The 18,103-nt window shown below is 33.9% G+C and overlaps 2 protein-coding genes and 1 non-coding gene across 3 annotated transcripts; 2 read left to right on the top strand and 1 right to left on the bottom strand.

The window, feature by feature from the left end:
* Window positions 1-131: 131 nt before the first annotated feature.
* On the top strand, window positions 132-213 carry Trnas-uga. Its single transcript has one exon. It is a non-coding gene; the product is annotated as a tRNA-Ser (tRNA).
* Window positions 214-1,100: 887 nt separating this feature from the next.
* Window positions 1,101-3,106, top strand: LOC125052766 (trafficking protein particle complex subunit 4). The gene is made up of 4 exons (XM_047653785.1): window positions 1,101-1,420; window positions 1,849-1,940; window positions 2,009-2,195; window positions 2,471-3,106. Exons 1-4 carry the CDS (start codon window positions 1,246-1,248, stop codon window positions 2,668-2,670), a joined length of 654 nt encoding a protein of 217 aa, XP_047509741.1. The 5' UTR covers window positions 1,101-1,245; the 3' UTR covers window positions 2,671-3,106.
* Window positions 3,059-17,853, bottom strand: LOC125052763 (WD repeat-containing protein 26). The gene is made up of 10 exons (XM_047653781.1): window positions 17,262-17,853; window positions 15,647-15,818; window positions 15,010-15,438; window positions 14,336-14,469; window positions 12,058-12,175; window positions 11,643-11,771; window positions 10,903-11,036; window positions 7,740-7,840; window positions 6,157-6,272; window positions 3,059-4,985 (listed from the first exon to the last, which is right to left on the bottom strand). Exons 1-10 carry the CDS (start codon window positions 17,402-17,404, stop codon window positions 4,827-4,829), a joined length of 1,635 nt encoding a protein of 544 aa, XP_047509737.1. The 5' UTR covers window positions 17,405-17,853; the 3' UTR covers window positions 3,059-4,826.
* Window positions 17,854-18,103: the final 250 nt, after the last annotated feature.

Below are 18,103 nucleotides of genomic sequence, written 5' to 3'. Positions count from 1 at the left end.
ACGTATTCAATAATATATGATAAAGTAAATAGTAAATATTAATATTTACTTTATCTTATAGCAATATTGTATCGCCAAGTGTTTTTTAACCTATCAGTAAATTGTATAGCAATTTCGAACACATTATCAAAGCTGAGGTGTCCGAGTGGTTAAGGAGTTGGACTTGAAATCCAATGGGTTCTACCCGCGCAGGTTCGAATCCTGTCCTCAGCGAATTGAATTTTAATTTTTAGACTTCGTCGATGAATATTTGAAAATAAGCACAAGATTTTTTTATTTTAACGCATATTAGTTACAAAATGATATTAAAGATGATAATATTATATTATCCTAAAATATATATTTTTTTTTAAATTGAGGTACCTTTTTTATATTGACGAGAGACGACCTGACGAGATATTGTTATTTTATTTATGTTGAATCTATTTATAATAATTAGCCAGGTTGCAAGTTATTTCGGTTCGTACCAATATGGATGGCCGCTGAATTTTCTCGTCATAGAATATGGTCATAGACTGAACTGTGTAAGAATTTTTGTAGTACAGTATACTATCCTATTTAAAAAAAAAAAAAATTAATTTTAGTTCTAAAATTACTATAACTTAAAAATAAATACAATATTAAAACGGGAGTTCAAGTTGGTATGTACCTTTTACCAGATCAGTTTACTCTTCAAGAATCAAGAACGGATTGTTTTAAAATGTACTTTTGGTCTTTTATTACCTTATTTTTTTTTGTTTTGGGGAACAAATCCTTAAAAATAAACATAGCGACTAGCAGGTAGACCCATTGCATTTACATATAAAAAATAATATTATTTTAATACCAGATGATAAATAATTAAGTCCTAGTGACTAGCGAGATAAAAAAGTATCTTATATTATTTTTTCAGGGGCTTAATGTCTTAGATTCTTAAGAATAAGCCAATTACTACTATGACTTTTTTAAAAGTTTGCTTCACCCAGTACCCACTACATTTTATTTTATTACAACTGACGGAGACAGGACAACTTTGCTTTAACAGGTAATGACAGATATGGATATCTTATATTGGTAAACCTGTGGTAAATTATAACTCGGGACTCCCATCAATAAACTTTTAAATTATTGTGTCCACTGTCGACTGTCATTTTCGTGTTGTTTGTATCATTTGAAGAGAACGGCAATAGTTTTAAATATAATATTAAGAATTTCAATTAAAAATACATATTTAGTATAGGAATGTAATATAGGAATTTTGTAATCATGGTGATCTATAGTGTTTATGTAGTAAGCAAATCTGGAGGGCTAATTTATAACTATGATCACAACATTCCCCGGATAGAGACTGAAAAAACATTTGGATTCCCTCTTGATATTAAGCTACAGTATGAAAATAAAAAGGTTGTTGTTGTGTTTGGCCAACGAGATGGTATAACCGGTAAATAGATTTCTTTACTAGAAGACAAAGTAGTACTTATAAGAATTGAAGCCTGAACAATATAATAACATGATAGTCTTGGTTTGATTACTGAAATTTTGATGTCATTGGAACTGCTTCCCATAAATTCTGCTCAATACAAAATGAGTTTAAGGTATGCCAAATTAAACACATTTGACAAAAAGTTTTTAAAGCAACCCATTTAACAGCTACTTAGATGAAAGTATTTTTCTCTATTACACTATGATATTGCGAGTAGCATTATGAAATACATTCAGAAATGAGATTTAGTACAAAGTAAGACACCCATATGCTAAAATGAATTACAATGTATTAGTCTTACTTTGCGCTAAGTCTAATTTCTGAATTTTACCTATAGAATTATGAATGGGTAATAATTTGTCATTTAACTAAACCTTTATTAACAGTGGGGCATGTTTTACTATCAGTAAATGGTTCTCCAGTTACTGGAAGAAATACAGAAGATGGAAAAGATGTATTTGAAGTAATTGAAGCTAAAGTAAGTATATAAATAGGAGACTTCTAAATAAAAATTTCGATTTCTTGATGTAAAAATGTATGTTTTAGGAAAACTATCCTCTCAGTTTAAAGTTTGGTCGTATGAGAGCTACAACAAATGAGAAAATAGTGTTGGCAAGTATGTTCTATCCACTTTTTGCCCTTGCTAGTCAGCTGAGTCCAGTGCCCAAGAGTTCAGGAATAGAGACCCTCACAGCTGACACATTTAAGCTTTCCTGCTTTCAGACTTTAACTGGTGAGATTGCTATATTGTTTTTTAAATTATCTTTGTGTGGTTCATTGACATTTAAAATTTATATTCTATGTTCTTCTGGGACATATTATTTTTGGTCCTAAAATATTTATGTACACAAAGTTTCTCTACCCATAAATGGATTCTTAGTTTGTATCTTGACTGCATAAAATAGCATATTTCTTGTTTGCTTACATTGGAAATTAATTATAGAATTTTTGTCTTAAATTGTATATTTTAAGCAATTCTTCTTGATCAAACATAAAAGTTGTTTACAGGTGTTAAGTTTATTTTAGTGACCGATCAGAACATGCAAGGCACTGAAGTTGTACTAAAAAGAATCTATGAATTGTATTCAGACTATGCTCTGAAGAATCCCTTCTACTCTTTAGAGATGCCGATCAGGTGTGAACTATTTGACACATCTCTGCACACTTTGCTGGAGCTGGTGGAAAAATCAGGCACTGCAAATTTATAGATCAATATTGTCAAGCATTAACTAAATGGTCTTCATATCCAAGACTCAAATTTATTAGAATATGTTTACTTATGTATGCACACGCTTTAATTAAGGCTGGTTGTCCTAAGGATAGGGCAACTATTATTAAATTTGATAGTCATCTTGCAATTTAATATTGTAAATTTTGTTATAAATCTATTATACAGGAAAAATTGGATTTACATATTAAAAAATATGGATTCATTTTTTAAAATAAAAGAATTCAAATTTTAATATGTCCTAATGCTAATGCATAATATTGTTTTCAGGCAAAATTGTTTTATTTTGTGAGAAATATGCTTATAGTATCTATTCAATTACACCTAATCTAGAATATAACTAGGAAGTGTTAAAATAAGGGTTAAGATTGTTTTATTAGATAGATTTATTTTAATAAAAATTTATTGATATAATATTTATTATATAACAATTGAAAAGGCATTAGCCTGCACACACCACCTCTATATCTATTGTTATTCATATTATAACTATGTTACCTACAAGATAGGACCATTCGCTCTTTGTACTTCTACACACACGTACACATACTGTCTGCTCATTTGGTATAGACACTCCAGGGAAGATATAAGTTACATCTGAATTATTTTTGAGATAAATTGTAAGATAATTTTTCTTTAAGAAAATAGAGTAATTTGTTTAGGAACAACAGCTTGGTTGGTAGTCATCAATACCCTGGAGTTGTCATGATTCCAACTGTTGAGATTACTTTGGATGGTCCTTGCGTGACAATCAACACTTATAAACGGGAAAGCTAAAGTGAGCCGTCACTCTAGCGAAGCGCTGAATAGTGTCTTGTACTTGAAATGAAAATGTTTTGAATAGAAACAAACTATATAGAAAAATATTAGCCGCTCGCTAGAGTGGCGAGCCGAGCATTCAATTAAAACTACATGATTTATATGAACCCTGTTCGAAATTATTTTCTGTTGAATAAAATGAACGTCTCCGCGGAGATGCCGTGGTCGGTATAAAAATAGTGTCCTAATACAAGTTATCTCTGTCTATAGTTAAGTCTTATTTAACATTATCTATTACTATTCAGCAAAGGATAAAGGAAGAACTCTTAATATTATGATATAAGGCATTAGCGAAAGTTGGCCCGTTGGATTGGACACGGTTTGGTTTTAACTGATAGTTCAATAGATATTAAATTTTTATTTGGATTAACCACACGATCAATAGCCAACAATAAGCCGCAATTAATTATTGTGCCAAATTACAGTCTTTATAAAATACATCTAATTTTGTTACGCCACACTTTTAACTTAAATAAATCTAATTTCTTTATCAGTCTAATTATAATCTAGATTATGAATAGGGCAACCCGAAGCAACTGATGACGTCATAAATGTTGCCTACTTAATGTAGAAACAATTAAAAAATTTGAAAGTTTTTTTTTAATCCTTCGATGTTGCCACGTGATGCGTTCCCTTACCCTTTGCGACAATCCCAATACAGATTATAGTGAAACTTTTGTATTGAAATATAACCGATCACTATTTTCAAAATTTCGACGTAATATTAGTTATTCAAAATTTGTTTACGAACACAATTTATAACCTTTTCACTCTGTGAACCTTTGACATTACGATCACATTTTATTAACATAAATTTCGGCTTTTAAAACGTGTTTCTTGATTATGTTTGTGGGGATGTATTACGAAGATACAATTAAAAGTGCAAATGTTTAATGTGTAAAAGTTAAAATTAAATGTTTTTTTAAGAAATATTGCACTTGACACTAGAATTTTTGATTGCATTTAAACTTTTTAAATAGAAATTAAATTTTAAAATTTAATATAAATAATTTTTGTATTGTTGCTTATATTTTTTGAGTACATTCAGTAATAAAGATGGTTATTTTCTTTCAAGTAATTTTTTCTTGTGCAGATGCTCATTAAAAAAATCATAGATTATTTTTGCTTGCTATATAAATAGACAGCAAAATTATGGAGCACTTTTATGATTTCGTGCTCCATCCATTTTGGAAAGGACATTCATAGGTTCCTGCTATATATCCACAAAGTATTAGATTTCAATTCATTATTGTTATGTAAATTGTCATAATAATGATAAAGGTATCACGGGGAATAGCAGAATACATGACTGATGCATTAGTGAGGGCGTGGTCCCCATAGGCGCAGTGAGTAGTCGTCAGAGGCTGACACCAGCACGTCGTGGTGAACAGGGTTCCAAGCCACGGCGTTGACGCAGCGTGTGTGACCTGCAAGTACCGCTACCGGTTCTTCGTGTTCTATCTGCCAGATGTACACCTGGAAAGCAAATTCAAAATAGTATGCCTATAATTAACCTTTTAATTTAACTACGTTAAAATAAGTACGCCGATTAGGATTTTTTATGAGGTTAAAACTTTTTTATTTAATTTTACTCTATGCTTGTGTATATGACGCAGCCAACTAGCTTAATTAGCCGTTCAATAAACAGCCTAGCCTTTTACCTAAACGGCGCCGTTTAACTAGCGGCCTGAAAGATATTCAGCTGTAGCGTTTGTTACCACATTTCATAAACTGGCTGGCTAATGCTTAGTCCATTCGTACGATAGAGTCATTATTTGGCGGAAATAAAAAGATGAAACATGACTTAAAAAAAGATTTCTTTTAAAATTAATTTGCTTGAGTCAAATTCACATTATTATTGTCACTACATTCTTCCATTGTACTTGTTGTTTTTCATCACTCGTGGTTTGCCGAGTTTGAAGAGTTACGTTTCTAGTTTGAGAGTGGCAGAAAGTGAAATTAAATTTAAATTAACAGTCAAACAGGCTAGGAAAGTAATAAAACGTCATCGATCCAAGTCATTTGCCTAGCTGTTTGATCAACTGGCTGAACATCTTTCAGGCCGCTAGTTAAACGGCGCCGTTTAGTTAAAAGGCTAAGCTGTTAATTGAACGGCTAATTAAGCTAGTAGGCTGCGACATATATTTAGCGTAGTTTTAATTATTTTTAAGTAAAATTTTATCTAGGTTGTCTGGAATAAGCTCCTCTTAACAGTGAGTCAAGCTTAACCCTAAATCTCGTCTCCAAAAATGAAAATGAATGTAACCTACCTCTGTGGCAGAGGCGACTATTGAGTTATAGTTATAGAATAGTTAATTTCGCTTATGGGAGCGTTCAAGTATTACGTCACACAATTTTTTGGAGATTATTGACCCCCCTCCCCATGTAACGCGCCGTAACGTTTTTGTGTACCCAAGTATAGTAAAACGTTTCGTGACCACCTAGTGACTCTTTATACCTAACAGTTACCATGATGTGGTGTAAAATACTGGAAAGTCCAAAATAATATTAACAATAACGCGTAATTCAATCCCCGCCCCGCATCATGTTTTACAAAAGGACCCCCCCCGTTCTTCATACATTTTAGGCTTTTTTAATCTAGAATGTCCGGTTCTATTATATCCCACCGTTGACATAATTGTCTCACCTTATTGTCTTCACTGCCAGAGGCGACGAAGTCCTGGTGCGCTCCGCCAAAGCAGGCGTGGATGGTAAAATGGCCCTGGGACAGACCACGGAATCGACGTACCAGCGCACGCGCACCTATATATATACATTTTCAATACCCGCCCATCACAACATAATCAGCCATAGTACTACATGTACTATGATTTTATTTGGACCAACACATGTTATAACAAAAACCTAGAAATAGATATACAGTCAAAACCGTTTACGACGACATCGCTTAGAACAACATACCGGTTATATTGACCAAAATCAAAGGTCCCGGCTGAATTCTATTGTGTTAGGTACTTAATAACATGGTCTTCGGCTATTACGACCAAATGAGTAGTCCCTTCGATGTCTTAAGAACAGATTTTGACTGTATTAATTTTACTATGCGGATTATATTCAGGGAGAAAAAAGCTACTTATTGTTTAGCCCTAGACTATTATATTATAGACTAAATTATATTGATTATGAGTATACATTGAAGAAACATCGTTACCATGGTAACATAAGTGGGATTTAATGTAGTTTAGGTCTAATATAAATTGTGTTAATAAAATTTGATATTTTTCTTTATTGAAGATTAATGTGGCGAACGCAAAAAGCATACTTAGCACATTTTTCAATAATTTAGCAATTACTACCAGATGTATACATGAAATATTAAAGACCTTTAAAGCTACACTGAAATCGATTAAAATCGTAACAAAAAACATATAGGGAAATGAGTCGGCCAGTGCAATTAAATAAGGTTTTTTACTAAAAGTCCATGTATTATTTGGAAATTATATTTTCTCGAAAATTGTTTCCATTATGCTATATGCATATAAACACGGGTTATGATACCATGTTGTTACCATTACGATGTTATCTATAGTGTATAGACTATAGATAGTGCAATTCACGAAGACGCGCCACCAATTTTTGGTTGAGGGGTTTGCGGGGTGCGGGGAGTTTGCTCCGAGCGTCAGTCGTCACGAAAGTTGCTCTACTTTATTTTGTTTTAATGTCGAGAAAATCTCAGCGCGTTGTACTTAAAAGCCATAGGGTATGTAAATTATTGTTTATAGTTACTAAAACACATGAAATAAGCAAAAAAAAGTAATTTAATTTTGAAAAAAGCTAATTTTACTAAAAGAAGACTTCATTTTATCTTTAAAAGTAAAGTAAAAAAACGCTTAAATGTTTTATTTTCAATTTTTAGGCAAGAGAAATTATTTCTAAAGTTTACGATTTTATGAAAAAAGAAGCAACTAAAAATTATGCAGAAAAACTCACTGATGCTCGATAGAGAACTCGTTCCTTGTAGTCGGTTAAAAAATATAAAATTGCACTCATACTATAAACGGTTAGAAGGAATAGTGGGGTGCGTCTTCATGGATAGCACTATCTATAATGAGTTTATTTGGTTGAACGCACTCGGGAACTAACAGAATATATATATATATATATATATATATATATATATATATATATATATATATATATGTAACCATAATAATGGCAACAAATACCGTAATGACTAGTCCAAGTTTTATAATTGTTGTGTATACTCACGGACGTCCCAAAGATGTACGCCCTGGTTGGCGACGTTGAGCAAAAGCAGAGTGTCCGCCGCATTCAAGGTCATCGCCATAACCGCGTGTTCCTCTTGAATACTGCAAATTCACATCACACGCTTCAGAACAGACGGATAGTAAAATAACTAGTCGTACTTTCTACGAGTAGATAAAAAAAGGGTGCGTGTACTTATGTACGCGCGTAAGAAGTTATACTTCTTTGGCATTATTAAAAATAGTTTTTGATTGCATGCAAATAATTAATTACAATTAAATAATCAAAGACTGGAAAAGGAGTCATTAAAGTCAATAAAGTTCAGTTTACATTTGAAAAATTAATTAAATAAATATTTATTATTATTCTCTTACATTAAACAAATAAAACACTATTTATCTTTAAAACATTTTTATTTCATTATACTATTTATTTTTAAGTGACTGTCTTCATCAGAATTTCTGTTTGTAATTTTAAATTAATCATTACTTGGTTGTGCATCTACGAGGCTTCTCCAAAACTAAAACTACTACTTGCTTTCTGCAACAAATAAGAGAATATTAATTTAAGCTCTGTCCATGCAAAACTTAAATTTTTTTATAATTCATATTATAAATTTTTTAACACATTTATATTAATATAATTATATAAATGTGTTAATAATATAATTTGTAGCACATGCTACAGACCTGGATAGCAACTTTCTTTTATTCTATTTAGAGATAGAGATAATTTAAATATAATACTGGTGTCTTCCTTGTAGGTTTCTTTGGAGTTGTTTGGGGATTCTTGTTGTTCAGTTCGACATGATTTTCTTTAACCTTTCTTTAATCCTACAAAATAATGAAATTGTTAAGTTATGTTGTCACTGTTGTGCACACCTTTGTTTGGCTTTTTTAGTATTCAAGTTATGTCAAAACTGATTTATTACCTTGTCATTGTTGGCTTTTGGGATATCAATTGTTTCCAAAATGATTTTATTTGTAATATCCTGAAATATATAAATAACATCTATTAATTTAAGTATCATGGTGAGTGGTTCGCACTCAGGTATTAAGGTGTATTATACCCACTGTCCATTATAAGTGGGAATGGGCTCACTTCTGGCTGGACAGAGTTTCGGTACTACAAGTGCAACATGGATGTTTTGAGGTATTACAATATCTCTAACTACCTGTAGGGGAATAAAGTACTGTTGTGAGCATATGCCTATGCTTGAAAGGTTGAACCTTGAACATCACCATACATCATATTTATAATTAACATTCCTACCTCGACACCATCACAATCAAATTCATTGAAATCTACTTCAAACCGTTGCGGTATCATCTCTGCCATATCCATTGTGTCTCGAGAAGGTGATGGTGGCTTTGTTCCACCTCCAGTTTTAGATGTTTCACGGCGATAAGATGACAACTCTTTTTTTGTATTCAATTTAGTGCACTTCCACTGATTCATCAATTGTTTTTTGTCTCTTGTCCTTATATTTGCTAGATTAAATCTGAAAAATTACATGTTTTGATTAAATAATGTGGTCATTTTTTTGAGATGCAGGTACTTATTAAAATGTTTACTTCTCTGTTATATCGCTCCAAGCCTTCATTTTCTCCTTATTAGTATTCGTGCTTAAATCTTTGTTCTCAATTATTGATATATAGAATATTTCTAAAACGTTGCTGTAACAAACGCAATAAACATAAGCAATGAATAATGGTTCATGTTTCAGTTTTAATCAACAATAATACTCGATAATACCTACGGATAGTTAACCTCAATTGTATTGAAGCACTCAGGAAGGTTGGCACAGTTTTTTCACAAATATTTTATCATATTAATTAGTTTTGATTTAGATATTAAATTTAAATCACTTCTGATTATAATTCAGACGCACATATAAAATTCGCACTTGTATAATGAAAATAACTAGATACATAGATAATCTTTTATTTTAAACAATAATTCAAACTCCTATATTTGTTTAAAAGGTAAATGTCAATGTCAGATGTCAATTGTCATGGATATTCAAAATTCTTGTTAAGCTGCTAAGCTAAGAAATAGAATATGCGTGAAGTTAGCTTATATTCTATTTCTTTTGTAGATTGCGCACGCTATAATCACACTCCGAATTTTGTGTCATAGGTGCGCGCGCATCGTAAAATTTCACTCTCATCAAATTTTCATAACGCGCCTAAAGAAGTATAACTTCAAAAAAAGGGTGCGTGTACTTATGTACGCGCGTAAGAAGTTATACTTCTTTGGCATTATTAAAAATAGTTTTTGATTGCATGAAAATAATTAATTACAATTAAATAATCAAAGACTGGAAAAGGAGTCATTATAGTCAATAGAGTTCAGTTTACATTTGAATACAAAAATTAAATATAAAATATTTATTCTCTTACAATAAGTGTAACATAAATTCTATTATTATTCGAATGTAGTTTTTAAATTATGTCCATGCCGTAGCATCTTCCGTGGGGCAACTTCATTCTGTTAATTTTGTGTCACGGTGCGCGCGCATCGTAAAATTTCACTCTCATCAATTTTTCATAACGCGCCTAGAGAAGTATAACTTCAAAAAGGTACTGACAATTTTGTAGAATGTAGAGGAAGGAATGCGGTTCTGCTAGACCTAAAGGGATCCACGACCAGTACGTACTGTCCGGCCCCTAGGGCTCAAGTGGCTAAGGTCGAGTTGTTTATAAGGCAGAGGTTAGAAAGACTTCGTTAGTGCGATTCAGGTAATGAAGTCATCGTAATGGCTATGGCACGTACAATAGTTGCCTAGGAATAACTACAATGACGTCATATCTTAATGACAATTAAATTTATTAACATAACTTCCTTTTCTTGGGAGGGACCCTCTAAGTCTCGGAAATCTAAAGTTTTAGATTTGTATGAATATGAACAAGACTTAAAAATTAGTTTGCCAAAGAAGTTTCACTTCCGGCATGTGTACTTTGTACGCACGCACTTTTTAATGTACTCTACTATAAGTCTTTTTATTATTAAATCACTTAGATTTAATAATAAAAAGACTTATATTTTCAGACAAGATGTTTTATTTGACCGAAGTCAACGACCATTCGTAAAGGCAGTGTTGCCAACATAAAAAATCAGACTTAAAACGTAGATACATTGCCAATAATCTGAACAGTATACTCACAGGTTTCTATCAGTGAGGTCTGCGAAATAGTAGGCCCTGACGCGGTGATGAGTATCAGCTGCGAGTACAGCGCCATCTGCACGACACGCTAGCGCGTTCACACGTACGCCATCCCAGTTGTTTATTAAAGTGCCCTGATACAATTGTATTGATTTAATAACACTTCTTTTATGGATATAAACGCAAATAAAATTTGCAACTTCGTGGCGTTATTATGGCAACATTAAGGGTAAGATTCAAAGTTATTTGTAGGTATGTATTCAATACATTACACAGAAATGTCGTGTTGTATTCATTCATTATATCCGTGAATGCAATTTTATTTGAATGTGTAGTAAACGCGTAAACAAAAAACATGATAATAAAAAATTAAAAATTTAGTAAAAACGTAAAAAATAATCCATAATTTTCAAAATATAAGGACGATAACATAAGCCTTTGAAGAATTTTTGGTGACTTTTCTTTTTTTTCTTTGGTGACGGTTCTACGTTACAGATAAATTAAATACATAAATAGTAGATTTTCAGTATACCAAACCAAATAATTTTTTTAACCAATATATAATTCATCTTATATTTTGGTTTCGGCTCATATTTTTATACACAATAATTAAACTATTCTAAATTAAAATTTTAATATTTGCACACTACATTAATTAGTTATCTATATTTATGAGAAAATTATGCCTGCACAAGGCATGAAAAATCAACCTGTATATATGATTTGAAAAAAATAATTACATCGAGCGTGCAATGGTAGAACTGGCCCCGTGCACCGCCGCATACAAATTTGTCTGAAGTCGCGTGCCAAGCCACCGCCGTTAGGGAATCCTCTTGGGAGTGAGTCATCTTCAGGTGAAGCTGTTCCGTCTGTAATAAGAATGTTTGGTGTTTAGAGAAAATTCATTATTCCTTAGAGAATGCAAAGGTTTCAGTTTCGGACGATTTGCCCAACGAAAGTGTGCCTTGGTTTAGTGATACGAATGTGGCGGTTCTTACTTCGATTCAGAAAAAAAGTAAAGAAACAAAAACTGTTTTCTTTTATCCGTTTGTCTATAGTAAATATTTAGCTCACAAGATGTAGAAAGAATATTGGCTTTCGTTAGTTCAATTTATTTTCCGTAAAATATACTAAAAACTACGTATAAAATTTTACCTCCATGTTCCATATCCATAAATCGGGACAGTCCTCTGGTCCAACGGCGATGAGGTAGCGGCCATCGGGACTCCAAGACAGATATGACACCCCGTACAGGTGACCCTCCAGGGATTTTCTGTAGAACACAGATCAATATGATGAGATATTCCTGTCTTGGACAATTACTTAAGGGCGGAACACAATCACAATATTTGGGAACGTGACTTTTTTCATACAGATTCCATTGGTCATATCGATCATTCAGTTTGACAAAGTAAATTGTTAAAATCTGCCTAAAGTATTTCTATGAAACGATTGCCCCACGACTGGGTCTGGACAAGAAGAGGTAAATTATGAAAAGATTGCCCCACGACTGGACAAGAAGAGGTAAATCATGAACAGTTTGCCCCACGACTGGACAAGAAGAGGTAAATCATGAACAGTTTGCCCCACGACTGGACAAGAAGAGGTAAATCATGAACAGATTGCCCCACGACTGGACAAGAAGAGGTAAATCATGAACAGTTTGCCCCACGACTGGACAAGAAGAGGTAAATCATGAACAGTTTGCCCCACGACTGGACAAGAAGAGGTAAATCATGAACAGTTTGCCCCACGACTGGACAAGAAGAGGTAAATCATAAACAGATTGCCCCACGACTGGACAAGAAGAGGTAAATCATGAACAGTTTGCCCCACGACTGGACAAGAAGAGGTAAATCATGAACAGTTTGCCCCACGACTGGACAAGAAGAGGTAAATCATGAACAGTTTGCCCCACGACTGGACAAGAAGAGGTAAATCATGAACAGTTTGCCCCACGACTGGACAAGAAGAGGTAAATCATGAACAGTTTGCCCCACGACTGGACAAGAAGAGGTAAATCATGAACAGTTTGCCCCACGACTGGACAAGAAGAGGTAAATCATGAACAGTTTGCCCCACGACTGGACAAGAAGAGGTAAATCATGAACAGATTGCCCCACGACTGGACAAGAAGAAGTAAATCAAGAAAAGATGTCCTGATGCGAGCTCTAGATCCTCTCTTGCCGATGTTTAATGTAAAGGCAATTGTTTACAAAAATATCTGCATTGTTATTGCGTAGTCCAAACTTATAGAGCAAAAACATCGCCAGGCCAAAATATTTTCGCTAAACTTCATAATTCTGATTGTACTTGACATGTATCAACACATGATAGACGGCTATTAATAATATACGAGTGGACTTTAAACTAATTAGTTTTGTAATTTAATATCACACCTTTAATTCAAAATTAGTCGTGAGTTACAACCTCAATTACACAAATAGTGAATTTAACCGTGATATCCAGTTTATAGGCATATAAATTAATAATAATAAATTTGCAGAGATAATATTTCCGTGTGACCAAATTTATGAATACACTCAGGCCGCGTAGTATTTTTCTTATAAATATATTAGTACTAGCTGACCTGGCAAACGTTGTTGTGCCGTGTATATCATTTATAATAAAAAATAGGGGTTGATCGTATTTTTTAATGTTGTATCATAAAAAAATAAAAATTTCAAAAAAATAATTAAGGGGTTAGGGGACTACCCTTAACATTTAGGGGGATGGAAAATAGATGTTGTCCGATTCTCAGACATACCCAATATGCACACAAAATTTCATGAGAATCGGTCAAGCCGTTTCGGAGGAGTTTAACTACAAAAACCGCGACACGAGAATTTTATATATTAGATTATTGCATTTTTTAAGAATGTTTTTATGTATTTAGAAGGCACCCTAACAATATACATATACCATAGACAATAGACATTCACAGAGAAAGCACAAAACATACATGTACAAAAAACATGACAAATGTATCACAGAATAAATATATTTAAAAAATATTGGTTGTTTGTAAAGTAGGTTTACGATCGAGATGTTTACGTGATAACGTCTTATTGGTGATATAAGTTTTTGGGAAGTAAGGAATTAATGAAGATAACAATTTTTTCAAATTTTAAATTACATCTATCGTTTTATTCACACATTTGATGATAAATTTCGGGTGTAAAATGACAAGTTTACTTATTCGACTATGATATACATTTTTCTTCATACATTCACGGAATGACTGGCAGCGCTCGAGATGAGACGAGAGATCGGTCCGTCTCTCTCTCGTTATACCTGCGATCGCGCTCGTGAGGTTTTGGTGTGACACAAGTTTCTGAACATGTCACCCGACTAAAACGATTTTAAAGACGTTATCACGTCAAAAAATGTTTTTATTTAATTGATTTTTTTAAACAAAATTATCAATCATTACCTGAAGGATAGTCTCTTGGCTACAGGATCAAAGTCCCATATCATGACAGTGTGGTCCTTAGAACCTGATGCCAATTTGGATCCATCCGGAGACCACTTGCAGTACCATACTTCGTCACAGTGCTCGTTTAGTACCTAAGTACCATGTAGAAGTTTTAATACAATTATTTAGGGCAAATTAAAAGGAAGTTCTTCCGCTTTTTTGTTTGGCCTCTCGGGATGCGGCTTTATAACATAACTAGCTGACCCGGCAAACGTTGTGCCATGTATATTATTTCTAGGAAAAATTTTTTTAGTTCAATAAAAATAACTATCTACTATAATAAAAATAGGGGTTGATCGTAGAGGGGTGATATTTAAGGGTTGTATGTAATTTTGTATGCTGTATCATAAAAAAATAAATACAAGAAGTTTTGTCCAAAAATAAAAAATTTTGTGGTGGGACCACCCTTAAAATTCAGGGGGTAGAAAAGTAGATGTCCGATTCTCAGACTTACTGAATATGCATAAAAAATTTCATAAGAATCGGTCGAGCCATTTCGGAGGAGTATGGGAACGAACATTGTGACACGAGAATTTAATCATTAGATTAATCATATAATAGTTTGCGGACTTCAAATACTTAATAATATAATTACCAGTATTATTGTAATTCAATATTAATTAGTAATATACCTGTAAAGAGTGTATCGGGAACTGGTCAGCCGAGCATTGATGGTCGGCGAGTAGAGAGAAGGGGATGTGATCAGTTTGGTCCGGCGAGGGTCGCGGGGCGGCGTGGAAACGGCAGCGCTGCGATTGTAGGGCGGCAGCCTGAGCAAGGAGAGCACGAAGGCGGGCGGGCGGCATCATGAGCGCGGGCGGAAGGACGGCCTGCACGCGGGCCAACACCGCTGCCCTCGAGGTAGAGCCGCCGGCCCACTGCGCTCTCGCTCGTAGCTCGCCTGCGTCGGCGCACATCATGAGCGCGGACAATCTGTGCACGCGCGGCGTGTCGTGCTGCAGCGGAGTCAATTCATTTCGCAGCACGTGCAACGCATCCAGCACACGGCCTGCTTCGAGATGCTCTAGATATTTTTGCTCTAGCACCACGAATTTCATCTCCTACACAATAGAGATTACAAAAACATTTTATAAGTCGATTTGATTCGTTTATTATTATGTACTATCGAGTATCTTTTGTATAGTATATTTTGAAAGGCATAAAAAGTGATGTCGACTTGTTTATTAATCAAATTAAAATTGTCATGAGAGTTTTAGGACTACGCTACACTTATTTCTTTGCAGAAGTAGCAAATAGTGCTGAGCTTACTGATAGATTGTGTGTGTCGCGATGCGGTGAGTCACGTAACAGGTCGTGCAGCGCGCGCAGATCATGGTCGGCCTTGACCCAGTCCCCAGCCAGAACGTGCTGCCGAAACGTGGCTGCCGCCGGGTGTTCCAGGTGTAGCCCCGACTCCTCCATCAGGAGGGCCGCGCTACGTCTGTTGTCAAATTATAATCGTCGTATCAAATCACATCAAAACAGTAAACTCGCCTTTCTTTTACCATTTTCAATTAAATTAAATGAGTCTGAACATTAGTTCAGTACGTACGTACTAACGTGACTGGCTTTTATCTTCAACTGGTTCGCGTGGTTCAGTTTTACAACGCTCGTTTTTTCTGGGATATCAAAATTTGGTTTACATACAAACACAAAAATAATACTAAAAAGTGAAATAACTATAAATACTGTATTACTGTCCTCTTGTCCTATGTAACTACACAATTGAAATAAAAATTGCATACAATATAATTATATGGGATCTTTAATGAAGATTATCTATACTACTACTAGTTTTAAAAGTAAGGTTCAAGTAATTCTTTATGGAGATAATAAATAGCAATAGAAATTTCAGTACTCAGCAAGTAAGCAATTGCAATGCAAATGCATTTACGTGCATTACAAATTTCAATAGTAAGAAGAATCATTTGGATAGTCCAATATATATTTATAACTTAATGTATCAAGATAATGCATAAGGTTTTAATTCATTAGGAAAACCCAGAAATATAATATTGTTATTAAAATGAAGCATTAATAATAACTACAATTTAATGTAACACTCACACAACTAAACCTTGATATGGCCTTCAACATCCTTAATGATGAATATAATTTATTATCAATACACATAAAACAATACACACTGAATTGAATAAATTAATAAAACAAACAAAACATATTATGTATGTGGAAAGTCAAGTATGCTACTTCAAAAAAAAACAAAGAATCTAATATATTATATGAAAAACAGCCTTTTATTATTAAAGTTGTAGATATTATTAATCTTGGCATGTATTGGCTCTCATAACTACAAGTCATGCAGTGAATGTTTTGTTGAAACATTCATTTTCTGTGTGTCTTTATGATGAACAAACAACTCTCACAGATATAAATATTATATGAGTTATGTCTAAAAATATAAATGAAAATCACTTATACAAACATCAGAAGAAAATGTAATTATTATTGATACATAATTATAGCTGTACAATACAAATTATCTTAAAATTCCTGACTTTGTTGTAGACTCACTTATCACCTTGATTGAAATTGTAAGTAAAAGAAAAGATAACACAATCGCTGTTGTTTTCTTTTATTTGTATGTGGAAATGTTTGAGGATATTATTAGAAATGTAGATTTTTTTAGAATAGACATCCATTAAATGTATTGTCCAATCCAGGTTTTGTTTTATTGTTAGATAATAGATTGTAAGTTAAACTCTGTTTACTTGGAAGAAAAAAATGATTTTTTACATAAACAAAGAAAATATTCTCAATAGAATTAAAATATTTGTGTCTTAAAATAGATAAGCTGTTACATGCCATAGAAGTTATGTAGAAGAAAATATGTAGCTGATAGTTGAAATTAAATCTCACTTACTCAAGTCCAACAGAGACCAGGTGCTGTCCAATGAGTCGGACAATTTCCTGGTCAGTAGTGGGCATCTGCAGTGCGGGAGCCAGGTCCCCATTGCGCACAGAATCCCCGTTGAGGTGCGCCCCGTTCGTGCACGGTTGGTGCATGTTCGGTGGTGGCGACTGCCTCCGCGAGCGCTTGCGCGGCGGCCGTTGGCCCTCGTCTCCCGAGTCACTGGAGGCCAGGCTGGCTGCGCGTGCTCGCCGCGCGCCTCCGGTCACGATCCCCGCCGCATCGGCCTCGTCCGCGCGTGACGTCACGCCCGCTGCTCTTCACTCGCACTCAATTCACCATCACTCTTTGTTCTTTTCCAAAGGCTTTCTCGCTTGTGCCAACAACACACTTCTTTCGGAGAATTTCTATCTAATTTAATCAAAAACACTTTTCTAATGGTTTATTTGGGTATTATTATGAATCTCCAATGGTTTTACAAAGCGTACACAAAAATCAGCTGAAAATGAACGATCAACGACAGCTGTCTATACATAGAAAACAATAGGGACGACGAACTACGAAAGCGCGTAGGTGCATTAGGTACACATCTTATTCTGTAACTTAAAAAAAAATATCCACAGAATATAAATAAAACAACTTTACAGAAATTTTTGTTAAGTCGAAATTATTTCTACTGCAATAAGCTAATGTCTGTTACATCAAAAGTATAAGATACTATGTAAGCTAGGAGCTAGTTTCTGAATCTTATATATTACGGGCATTTGCATTCCTTCAATAACATTGTTATTGAAGGAATTTAAATACGGTCAGCGGTGAGATTATCATTATTATTCTGTGGCAGTTCAGTATTC

Source organism: Pieris napi, chromosome 9 (assembly GCF_905475465.1).
Source record: "Pieris napi chromosome 9, ilPieNapi1.2, whole genome shotgun sequence".
Classification (NCBI taxonomy): Eukaryota; Metazoa; Arthropoda; class Insecta; order Lepidoptera; family Pieridae; genus Pieris; species Pieris napi.
This window is presented reverse-complemented; position numbering and strand designations above follow the sequence as displayed.

Coding starts and splice junctions, on each gene's coding strand:
- LOC125052766 (XM_047653785.1), top strand. CDS start 1,246: ATGGTGATCTATAGTGTTTATGTAGTAAGCAAATCTGGAGGGCTAATT. Junction 1,941..2,008: donor TTGAAGTAATTGAAGCTAAA/GTAAGTATATAA, acceptor TGTATGTTTTAG/GAAAACTATCCTCTCAGTTT. Junction 2,196..2,470: donor CTGCTTTCAGACTTTAACTG/GTGAGATTGCTA, acceptor AGTTGTTTACAG/GTGTTAAGTTTATTTTAGTG.
- LOC125052763 (XM_047653781.1), bottom strand. CDS start 17,404: ATGCACCAACCGTGCACGAACGGGGCGCACCTCAACGGGGATTCTGTG. Junction 11,772..12,057: donor TATGGATATGGAACATGGAG/GTAAAATTTTAT, acceptor TTCTTATTACAG/ACGGAACAGCTTCACCTGAA. Junction 6,273..7,739: donor CGTACATCTTTGGGACGTCC/GTGAGTATACAC, acceptor GTATATATATAG/GTGCGCGTGCGCTGGTACGT.